Source organism: Prinia subflava, chromosome 6 (genome assembly GCF_021018805.1).
Source record: "Prinia subflava isolate CZ2003 ecotype Zambia chromosome 6, Cam_Psub_1.2, whole genome shotgun sequence".
NCBI lineage: Eukaryota > Metazoa > Chordata > Aves > Passeriformes > Cisticolidae > Prinia > Prinia subflava.
Genome location: NC_086252.1, coordinates 19,583,070 through 19,595,477, shown reverse-complemented (window position 1 = coordinate 19,595,477; position 12,408 = coordinate 19,583,070). Strand labels below are relative to the sequence as shown.

At 36.2% G+C, this 12,408-nt stretch overlaps 1 protein-coding gene across 1 annotated transcript in view; it reads left to right on the top strand.

Annotated features, from left to right (window-relative positions):
- MYO3B (myosin IIIB) overlaps nt 1-12,408 on the top strand; it is a 222,531-nt gene that overhangs the window by 17,418 nt on the left and 192,705 nt on the right. The window contains exons 3-7 of the mRNA XM_063400539.1: nt 2,015-2,198; nt 3,616-3,750; nt 7,004-7,108; nt 7,371-7,470; nt 11,009-11,085. Of these exons, the coding sequence (XP_063256609.1) occupies nt 2,015-2,198; nt 3,616-3,750; nt 7,004-7,108; nt 7,371-7,470; nt 11,009-11,085 (601 nt within the window). The remainder of the gene's footprint in view (nt 1-2,014; nt 2,199-3,615; nt 3,751-7,003; nt 7,109-7,370; nt 7,471-11,008; nt 11,086-12,408) is intronic.

Sequence of the window (12,408 nt, the reverse complement as noted above, 5' to 3'; positions counted from 1 at the left end):
ATCATTTTCTGGCAAATGTGTGTGATAGGGTAATTGTTACAGTGACAGAGAACTAAATATCAGTTTGTCTTTGTTTTCCTTGTAAGGTTGTATCAAAGCTATTTCCGGTCTATTCTCCTCTTGTTTCTTTGCACATGGATGTCTTTAGCATTTCACCTAAAGCATTAAAAGCATGTGTTTAATACCTTGTTGTGTTGGGGTTTTTTGTGAGGTGCAACTGTTCCATGTTTGTATTCTCCAGCACACCCAGCCTGCAAGCGAACCTTGTTCTTGAGGTTGGCTTATCAGAACTCCATATCTGTAACTGCTGTTTCAGTGCATGTAGTACAGTCTGTTCCTGATTTCAGAGAAGTCTTTCACCTCACCTGCTTCTCTGTTGGTGTACTAAGTTTATGTGTTCAGAATACTGTTCTTTATTTGCAGCATGCTGTATTGGATCAAATATTGAGTCCTAATAACTTACATTATTATAGCAGAGAAAATGATATTGACTCGAGCTTTTTTTTTTATTGTTATTTTTAAACTCACTCCCCTTCTTTTTCTTCTTTTTTTTGACCTTCTTTTGGTGAAGAGACCAAAGCAATTCCATACATTATTTGGCACCAGTTTTGGTGCAAGTATAGATTTACCAAGGAGGGAAATAGAGGTTTTCTGTGGTTTTCACTGATGCTAGAAATGGTGAAGGGCTAAGACAGCGAGTTTTTGAAATTATTTCAGGCAGATCTGCAGATATCAAGTGTGCTTAGAAAGAAATGGCTCAAACCTTGTAGTTTAAATGTATGTTTGGGGTGCTTGTTGATCGATCTCCAAAAATTGGGAACTTTTTCAGTCAGTGATGGTGTTGTCTTCAGTTGCCTTTGTCACAGTCACACTCTTATGGTTGGACAGACTTGGACTTCACATCTCCTGGTTAAGCACACAGGTAGCTAATATACCTACTGACAGCCAGCAAATGGGCCAAAAAGATTCTTTCTCAGAGAAACCATCAACCAGTGAGCTTCCCTAATAACGATTAATTTAGGAAGGTTAAGTTAATACCATCTCAAATTTCATCTTTCCTTTCTATAATTCCAGTTCAGGGACAAGATGTATCTTCCCACCACTTTACGTGAAATCCTAAAATGGTACTGTCATTTTCCTAATCACCAGAACGTACCGTGCATGTAATTCCAGGGTGGGAAGGAGCCCTTGGCATAGGCTGCAGTGGTCTGTTTGCTGCAGGATCCTCTCAGGAGTGTCTGGGGAAACAAAAAGTCCTCTGCCCTGAAGATCTTCTGGAGGTGTTGAGCCGGTGTAAGAGACCATAAGATACTCTGACTGGCATACAGAGATAGAGATGAGTGCAATTGTTGAGAAACTTCTCAACAGTGATAGATCACCCCAGTGATGTATCTGTTGCCCATTTTCAAATTGGCTTGTATTTTATACACCAGCCAGCCCAGTCTTAACTTTTGTCTTAACTTAGTTGTATTTTGTCTTAACTTAGTTGTATTTTGTCTTAACTTAGTTGTATTTTGTCTTAACTTAGTTGTATTTAGCCCTGTTGTATATATATATCAGGTGTAGTGAGGCTGTACCTACGGAATGCCTGTCTGGCCATCTCCAGGGAACATTACCCAAATTATGGAAAAACCCTGACATAGCTTTTCAAAACCAGAAATAGGACCTCATTTCATGAGCTGTGTTAATTCAGTTGTATAAAATGTCTATTTAAAGAGTGTGCAGTAGAGGGAGGGGTAGATTTTGTCAGAACTTGTTAAAATGTGTTTAGAATGGTGCTGCATATGGGGCAATGTTTGAAGCAAATAATACACTAAAGTAAGGAAAGAGAAGCAGTTTCTAGTGTTTTCTTTCCACTGAGTGATCTTACATTTCTTTCTGTTTTTCACTTGTGACTCTATCTGTATTTCTTCTTAAATGAGGACAATATTTGACTTCTTTATCATAAGATGCCTTCTCTAGTACCAAGTTGCTTAGGGCTTCCCACTGTATGTATGTCTGTTTTATTTTCCAGGAAGCCATTGTATGGATTGTTTCAATATAATTCCAGTATGATCGGACTAGAATCCTTAGCTGATCCCTCAGATACCTGGGAAATTATAGAGACTATTGGGAAAGGCACTTATGGTAAAGTCTATAAGGTTGCTAATAAGAAAGATGGAAGCCTGGCAGCAGTAAAGATTCTGGATCCTGTCAATGTAAGTAAAAAATGTTAAACGGTAACTTCAATGTTAATTTAAAAGAATTCTTAAAATTGAAATGTAAATCAAATGTGTAAGATATTGAGAACATCCAGAAAATACAGAATGCATTTGCAGAAGGAGTTTAGTACTAGCAACTGAACAACAACTTAAAGTTTCATCATCTTACTTGAGAACAGCATTTGCCTAGTTTCTATTTTGGATCTGTGTAATAAATTTAGCTATCTTTGCTTGGAGCATGTGAATTATGAGAAGGCACAGAGGCCTTCCTCATAGGGTTCACTGTAGCAGGGAAAATACAAGATGCTGTTAACCTTAATGTTCTTGGTTTATTCTGTGTACTTCCTAAAACAATTACTTTTCCCGTCATAGAAACACTGTGAACTTTAGCTTATTTTAGAGTTACCTTTTTTAGGCAGATAATAGTGTGAGGCAGTAATTAAGATAAAAGAGAAGAGCACATCCCAGATCCTCAGAGGTAGTTCTGTGCCAGCTCTGGTTTTAGTGGGTATTAAGTGCCTAGCTTCCCAAAGGAACCAAGGCCCTAGTTTTCACTGGAACATTTAACTGGCAGCTGTTCAGACTGGATCAAGCTGAAGGCTGATCATGACAGCTGGGCTAAAATATTTACTAAAAAATGTTATGTTTCTGTCATCAACCACTACTGAAATTCATCATGGTTTTTTCTTGGATAGATCTGAGGAAGGCACAGGCCTAAATTTTCTAATAGTCAAGTCTGTGCAGAAATGAGGAACGTTTCAGCACTTAAGCACTGAGTTGTGGCCTGTGTGCTGGTATAGACACTATTTTATAATTGTCACAGAATTCTTTCACTCACAATTACCTAGTAACCTTTTCTTATTTCATGGGTGGTTGTTTTGTCTCTCTTTCATTGTTTCTGGTGTATATCTTTTGTCATAGGAATGCATTTGGTTTTACTGATGCCCCTTTGAGGCTTAGTGAAATTGTTTCGCTTTAATCCTATCTGATGACCATAGAGAAAGGAAGAAATCAAAGGTTCATGTATTTACATTTAGCTCACATGTTGAAAACATGCATGATTTAAAAACAGGTTAAAAGTCATACATGTGTGAATTTCTTACTTAGGCAACTGAGCAGAGTTAAGTATAATTTTTAATTTTCTTGTTAAGTATATTATGTACTGGAAGAATTTTTGAGGAACAGCTGCTTGATTTACACAGGCTTCACTTTTTTGTATGTAAGAAGAGCAGAAGTGGCACAATTCTATAATGTATTAAATGTCCAGTATAATGTAGATTCAGCTGCATTAAATAAAACTATTTAAAAGTGCAAACTAAGTAAAAATTAATGGTTTTTATCCATGAGAGTTTGTTCTTGTTTTATTTGGAGTCACTGTCTTTACATGTTCTGTATGTTTGTGTTTTTTATTTAGGATGTAGATGAAGAAATTGAAGCTGAATATAATATTTTGCAGTTTCTTCCCAATCATCCTAATGTTGTTAGATTTTATGGGATGTTTTACAAAGCAGATCAATATGTGGGAGGACAGCTCTGGCTAGTACTTGAGGTAAAAACATTTTGACACTATTACATCTTACCTTAGCAAATGTGGTTGGATTTTTGTTTGTTATTGCTAGAAGAGTCACAGGCTTTCATGATTTACTGATGGATGATTTGTTGTAGTCTACTGTTGAAAATCACATCCAAACTTCAAAATTTGTTTAATAGGGAATGGTCTTGCATTTAGTATCTGTTTGGATTGCTATATTCTGCCTCCAAAATAAGCAAATACTTTTCTTGTGTTTTTTTTTCCTTTTTTTTTTTTTTTTTTTTTTTTTTTTTTTTTTTTCTATTTTTTTCCTTCTTAGAGGAAACACTATATAAGACATTTATCCAAACTTTTGGGGAACTCAGGCATTTGAGGGGAATGCAAAAGATGATGAAGTAGTGACATGGAGGGTAGTTAACAAATAAGCTGCCTACTGCAAAAGTGAGCAGAGAAAGTATAATGGGAAAGTCTGTTTTATGGTGATTTTAAACTAGGGGCTGGTTGTTGGAAACCTAACAACAGAAATGCCATCTATTAACTCTTCTTGTTCAGTGGCAATCAGGACTCTTACAATATCAAATGTATTTTTGGTCTTGTTTCCAGTTAAGTGACTGCCAAAGGTGGTTGCAAAATGAGAGTTTCTTTCTAGGCTTAATTGATGCAGAACTCTGCACAAGCAGTTACTGCTCTGATGAGCAGTAACAAACCATTCAAGCATTTCTTTCTTTCATAAGTAGACTGGTAAAAGCTAGGATTCACTTTTTAATTACTGATGGTTTTAAAAATTCCACTCTGTATTCTTCAATGATGACTCGAATCAGTATAGGGAATCTTTATTTCCACTACAGAACATCTAACTTCTGTGTACTGGAGCAGTATGTAGCTTGAATGAAAACTTTTGAATGTGTTTCCTCTTAAATTTCAGTAACTATTGAAAAGTGCTCTTAGTATTTTTCATTTGGTGTTGGTTTTCTTTGTATGCATGCTGGCTTTGTGTTGAGCTTGGGCTTGGTTTCCTCTGTGTTTTCTTTTTAAATAAAAGAGTCTTGTCTCTTAAGAGCCATCAAGTGCCAGATGACAGAATTTTATGGAGCAAAATCATCATATACTCTGAAATAAAATTGAATGTAGGATTTGAACAAGTTATATGTTTGTATACATTTTATCAATTAGGTATGTGCATTTCAGGTGGGTTTTGGTGCACGTAATCCAAAGTTCAGAAGAAATTTGACTTTATAAAAGATCTCTTTTCTTTATAGTGAAAATTTACTGGACAACCCAAGTTATTCCTTGCCTTGAAACTTAGAGCAGGTTTATGCATGCATAGCAGTGACTTGTGATATTATAAGTTAATGACACATTTTCAGTAAAAAGGAATATATGAGTATTCAGACTTTGATCCCTGAGTCTTTGATGAAATACACTCATTTGATGTGTGACTTTCAAAATTTGTAATTGAAAGGTGGATTTTTTTTTCCTTTAGGCCCAGTTTTGCCATGTTTACTCACTAGAAGCAGGACCTTACTTTGATAAATGCTTGTGGTGAGGAAGGGTGGCAAAAGTGGATACCTTATGTATTTTTTTGATGATGCAAGTCTTAGGAAACTGTAAAGCAAACTTCCCTATTTTTTCATGTACATGAGCATCTCTCCACCTTTTAAAGTATTACCATTAGGTATAAAGTGGTAATGAAGTTTTCAAATTAATTTTGTTCAAGGTCTTTGCTGAGTTTCAAGAATAGTGTCACAGACAGCTGCAGTAGTTTTTGTGGGATATATTTTTGAGTCAGGCATCCATTTACCATATCCTGTGAAACAGCTGTCAGCCTGTATTATTTTTCAGTCATAACCAGCTTGGAGTTTTTTTTAAAGTTAGGGCATATTTCTATATATTTTATTTGAGGGCTAGAGATAAATTTAGTATAGTCTGTCTAAACAGAACATTTAATACAATAAAAGCAATACAAAGAAAACTTTAGCTTGATGGCATGTCAGCAAATGGTTAACCATGGGAAGAAAAACATCCAGTTTCATGTGAATACAGTTGATGTTTCATATTGACCTGAATGCTCCCACAAAGTTATGAAAGATAAGAAAAACATTCCCTACTAACAAATTATAAAATAAATTCAAATTCCTACAGAACTTATCAATGTTTTAAGTGATGAAATTTTTCCTTCAACATCCTTTCCATGAACTCAAACTGCCAGACTTAGTGAAGTTTTTTTGATGCGAGGGGAAGTTATTAATAAGTTAAGGAAAGTATTAGCATAGAACAGAAATTAGTGGTTGAACTGATAGACAGCTTTTCATAAAAGCTGTTTGAAAGATGCAAATCTTAAGAGTTTGTATATTTGTAACTTCATATTACTTTGATTTATGCTATGGTATTTTAAACTGGTAATGTTAAATGACCTTGTGTTGAAATGCATGTGGTTCTCTGGCAGAAGTATTGTGGTATGGGTGCTCTCCACAAAAACCAACATAGAGGAGAAAATTCAGTGAAAGAAAGGCAGCCAATTCTCCCTTATTTTTCTCATTTTTGGTGAAACAATTGTGAATATCAAGGTAATAAAAGGAAAGAGAGAGGAGAAAGGATGGATATCAATACCTGCTTAGAGTGGTATGAACAGTAAACTTAAGGTGTGGATGAGAATATATTTACAAAGATTCTAATTTTACTTCTCTGCCTCTTTTGATTTAGCAGCCCTTTAGTAGAAAATGCTTGCAAGAAACTGCTTTTCTGGATTAGAATGTTTCTCGGTTGTTGACAGCACATGGCATCAAATCTGAGTATAAAGATATGGCTTCTGGTTTATATTGCCTGCCGTCAGGAGCATTGATGGAGTGGAAGTTTAAAATGACTCATTTGTTGCTTCCCAGTTATCAAGAGCATCAATCTATTCTGTCTGGCCTTTGCACAGAAGGATATTTTCAAAAAGACAATGCATGTATTGTGAAAATACTCAAATAATGTAAATTGGATTTATGAACCCTCTTTTAACACTGAAATACAGTCCTGTTCGTATTTTTTTATCTTTTTTGTTGCATTTTATAAATTACACTTTATCATTTTCAGTTTTTTCTTCCCTCCTCTCACTCAGGCTGCTGTGTATTTCTATTAACATCATGAATAAAAGGAGTTCTGTTGTTCCCAGACTTGTGTTGTAGCACAGTTTGGCATGGTAGGTGTTTATAGCCTAAACAAGTATATTGAGTAACTGAGTAATTGTCTCGCTGTTGTTCCCTCCTCCCACCTCCCCCGTTTCCAGCTGTGCAATGGAGGTTCTGTCACAGAGCTCGTCAAAGGGCTGCTGAAGTGTGGCCGGAGGTTGGATGAAGCCATCATCTCGTACATCCTCTATGGTGCTCTCTTGGTAAGGATGTTCACTGGGCTTGGAATGGCAGCAGAGGGTGCAGTTCACTTCTGGCATTCATACATTTTCCATGTATAAAGTATGGTAATGTGAACAATGGTACACGGGCTGTTACAGCAGCAGGGGTTGTATAAGGCTTGTAACCCAGTGGACAGCTGTTTCTGTAGAGTATGTGCAGATTGCCTTCATTACATTCCCGAATGGCAGGGTAATTGTTTTTAAATAAGGGAATAAACTTATTTTTGTTACTGCTGGTATATAGGGCCTTCAGCATTTACACAATAACCGGATCATTCATCGTGATGTGAAAGGGAACAACATTCTCCTGACAACAGAAGGTGGAGTCAAGCTCGTTGACTTTGGTAATGACCACTTCCCCTTTGTTTTCTTGATACATGCACTTTAGCCAAAGGCTTTACTTTCCCCTGGGAATGCAGAATGTTACAGCGAGACTTTTTCAGAAACATACTCAGAATTATTTTAAGAAGGAAGAATGCAAAATTAACCTGATTACCACAAGAATAAAAATTCTAACTAAAAATCAATAATAGTTTTAATTTTTAAAAGCTTAAACATAATTTAATAATTTTTAAAAGTTCTGAAGCTAGCATTTTATTTACAAAGCTCTTTTGCATTTTAGAAGAAGTGTCAGTTTCAGGGCAGTTGTCCTCCTAATTTAAATTTAGATATTCTGTCTTTTGCATATGAAAAGGAAACATTCTTCTGAAATGGCTTTTGATAGCCTTAAGCATATTTTTTCCCCTCTGAGCAGAAGGTAAAATAGTCCCTTGGGTCCGAAACCCAACATCCATTTAATTTGTGATTATTGCTCTTAGATTTGAGCATTGCCAGTCTGGATACATCATAAGAAACAAGAGGGAGAAAGGGAGGGATGGTGATAGAAAGGGACTTGGCAATAGATTTAAAGTCAGTTCAATTTTTATTCCTTTGAAAACGCACTTAGAAAGAAAAGAATTAAATGCTTTAGTACCTCAGATATGTATGCAAGGTATTTTATTAAAGGTAACAGTAGCCAATTATTAGTAATATGATTTATTAAAGAAACCATATAAAGCATAAGGTAATCACCATTGAAAATAGTGTGTGAATAATATGTTTGTTTAGCAGTGCATAAAGGTAAAAAAAAAGTTCACAAAATGAGAGAAGGGTAGAATGATATGTCAAGAAAAGTCTGTAAATAATATTTTTTAAAAATCCTAAAATATTAAATTTATACAGTGGAAAGAAAATTGTATACTGGTGATGTCATGGTATTATACATTTAATACATATATATTGAAGATGTTAAAGTAAGCTGGCACATGTGAGATTCCTTAGTATCTTCTAGGGACAAAAATTATTATTTTGAATTGTAAAGGCAGCAATTAAAATAATGCTAGGGGAAAGGTATGACCTGAAGTAAAACTTGGAGTGACTCTTTGACCTAACAGAAGAGATGAAGATTCCCTCCTCATTTGGGGGAATTTTGGCAGTCTAGTCTTTGTTTTTACTCCATTATGGGAAAAGCTGACTTTTCTCCCCAAAGCAAAATGTTTTTTTCAGATGTATTGAAGGCCTTAAGGACCGTGTGCTGCAACCCCAAGGGGCACATTCAAGGAAACTGAGACTCCCAATCTTTCTGGAGTCCCATGGGTCCCTGTGATTCCACATTTAGGTTTCAGGGGTTTTCTCCCACTTTTTAAGTTAGCACAGTAGCAGTAGAAAATCACAACAAATATGACAGGCTCAGAAAAAAGTGATACTTAAATCTTGAGTGTTCTCTACTGCTTAACAGTTAGGAAATGCCAAGAAATGCCCATATATCTATGGGCTTTCTGACCAAAGAAGTATCAGGCACCAAGTTTTTGTTAAGTTGCTGTTTTTCCTGTCTTGTCCACTGCTGTAGCCACAGAATGGTCTCTGGGAATGATTTAGGACTAAGTCACAGGTGATGCTCTTTGTAGAGCTGTTTTGTCTCATTTTCTGCAGAAATTGGAAGATAGTCAAATTGCAAGGAATTCAGGAAAAGAAGGGGCTTGCAGTTGAGGCAGTTGATTGACATCAGATTGGAGATTATTCTTGCTTCTGCCTGTGTTTCTCTGTGATGCTGGAGGGTCACTTACATCAAACTCAGTTCCTCTTTTTCCCAATAGCAAGTTTGAAACATCTTGTCCTGCTTTGCAGAAGAACTGTGTGTTATTGAACTGCAGCTGAGATCTATTATAGCTCTACTTGAGGCCTGTGGAGTGCCTGAAAACTGAAAGATCTTCGATTAAGTACCCAAACACAGTGGATGCTTTGGATATTTTTAGGTTAATCCCTGGAACTAATAATCCTCTGCCGTTTTATGGGAATGTTAAGTAGATTTGTTGCTTGGTGAGTAGAGAAGGAAATATGTCAAAAGAAAAGGAAAAGAATAGTTTTAAATTTAGTATAGGATTGGATATATTAAATAAGAAATGAGAATTCAAATCAGTGGGGTTAAAAAAATTAAATTATGACCTATTTAGCAAATGCTATCCATTCAGTGCAGAGAATGAGACAGAATCTTTATTTTAAAATAGCTGCTTCATATTCAAGGCTGTACATACGGATACTAGGTCACAGAGAGGGTTACACAGATACCTTTAATTGAGGTTTTTCTTTACTGCATGACTTTACAGCTTGTTTTTTCAGTGTAACACACATTTCTTCCCTTAACTGCTGTCGACAGCATAATATGTTTGAATAAATGATGGTCACAGTAAATTGACCCAAAATGTCTGCAACTTATCACTCATTTATGCTCATGCTCTCCTTCTCTCAGCTCGTTGGTATTCTGCACTGTTTTGGAATATCCCTAGACAGCAGCTATGAATTCAGCTGGCTGAAGAGAGATCACAGTGAAACGAACAGAGGCTTGTTGTATTAGTCATTAACTGTTTCCCAGCGGTACTCAGGAAATCACTGAAGACTTGCAGTTACACTGAAAAATTAAAAACAAATATAACATTGAATGATGGAGTCAGAAATCAAACAATTTAACTTATGAATCTAATTTTTTATTTATTGGCAACAGTCAATGTGTATTACATGTGTTTCTGCTCATTTTTGTCTCTGAGTAACGCCAAAAGAGCAAACCACTGTGGCTTTTGTTTTTAAAAAATGTTAAAGGAAAATATAAGTCAGTATTGGCTTTGTGTCACCTCATTGGAATGCTACTGAACTGAACTCATTCAATTATATGTTGACCAGAGCACAGAAGATTTGCTGTCAAAGTTCATTCTGATTTGTTAACGTTGTTTGATTGCACTCTAGTTCATTCTTTGAGATTTTTTCAGTTGTGCTTCAGTACTCCAGCCCCAGACAGCAAAGCTCTGAAGCTAATGTTTTGGTTTAAGCGCGTGTTTAATTCCCTAAGTACTAGCTGCAGTGTGAGCTTGAGCTTCGGAGCTTTTCTCATTAGGGAAAAATTTAAGCAAGTACAAAACTGTTTTGTTGAACAGGAGCCTCTGCAAATATGCTAGTGAACCAATTTCCAGCCTGTGATGTTCAGGCAGGACATTTCTGAAACAGAAATTTTAAAGTCAAGTTGTAATTTTAATAGTTCCCATTTATGCTTATGCAAACAGCAGAAAAATCTGGGATATTATGTGACAATGGAATTTTTGACTTTGAATAAAAGTGCTTCAAACTGAGAGTCATTCACAAAAAACAAACAAACAAATCTCTCAGAAACTGTGAAGAAAACAGCAAGCTGAAATCCATCAAACAAATGATTTGCACCTACTTTGGCCAGGCATTCTGTAGCAGTGCCACAGGTTTGGGCTTTGTTTTCCATATACTTGAAATAAACTTAGCGAAATGACAATGAATTTGAATGAATTTGAAGCCAGATCTCTTGGCTCTGTTCTGTTGCAGGTGTTTCAGCCCAGCTCACCAGCACGCGGCTGCGCAGAAACACCTCGGTGGGAACGCCCTTTTGGATGGCACCTGAGGTAGGCAAACGTGCCCGTCTGCCCTGTCTCCATTCATTGCAATACACGCTTCGTGCTGCTTCCCCATGGTAGGAGGGGATCTTTTCATCCCTCCCTTAGGGGCTGTGTTTGCATCTTGTCTCTGTTCAGTAAAAGTAATATACTATTAGAGTGTACAAAATGGATTTCTAATAATCATTATATTCTTCTCTGTAGTGTTTCCATAAAAGTACAGCAAATCTACAAATAACTGAGGGTCCTAAGAGTGTTATGACTTTCCAGTTGAATATTGTATGTTTTGGAGTGCTCGTCCGTGATGTAAATACAGACTGGGGCGAGAAGGAGGGATTCCTTCTTTCCAGCCTTGCTATAGCATTGCCCACTGCAAAACCCTGACTAACTTATGTGTTCTTTAAGCTTAATCGTTGACTGGGGACCTTTAAACTTAGACACATGGGCTAGCACAGATTAAAAAATGGAGAAAAATAATATACAGGTAGCTTAGCCCATATTCAATTATCTTACATAATTTTACATACCACTACCCAGACATAACCCTTTGCCTTCTATTTCATGAAGTTTTCACACATTGTTGAACAAAATTTTGTACTTTACCAAACTTTGGGGTGGAAGATATAAGTCTTTGCTGTCCCTGCTTTAAGGTACACTAGGTACTTCTGAAAGGTATGGATTATGAAATTTAAAGGTATGGATTATGAAATTTAAAAGCAAGGATTGAAACAGGAGTGCTCTGTGTATTTATAAGTTGTTCAGCCTTTGTAACAGTACAAGCCTCTTTTCTGTTAAAGGCCATACAAAGTTTGGGGAATTTGGGGTGGAATTTATGTATTACAAATGCACACAGGTCTATTTCTGTATACTGAAGAGTTGAAAGTATTGTGGAAACATTTGTTTTAAAACATTTCATACTTTCTATGCATCTATTTTTGTTGCTAAGGAAGGCTGATTATAGCTGAGCAGAGAAAAGACGCTGCTGTAAGGGGTCTAAAATTGATCTTGCGCAGTCTCACAAAGAATGGTTGATATTTCACCATCTCCATAACAACCAATTTACGTCACAAAGGAGACACAAGATACCTTAGAAACCACTGTGCAGGCATTATTTATGGAATCACCTTGGTTGGAGACATTTCTAAAATGAGATCTCTATAAAATACTTCTCTAGATAATAATGGACATATTATGAAAGATTTTATTGAACATGGATTATTAGAGGTTATTTTTATGGTAGTGTTTTGCTTGAATAATTGCCATCAAGGGCAGTAATCATACCAAATTTATTTTCCCTGCCATGTTGAAGGTATTTATTCTTGTGGCAGAAAG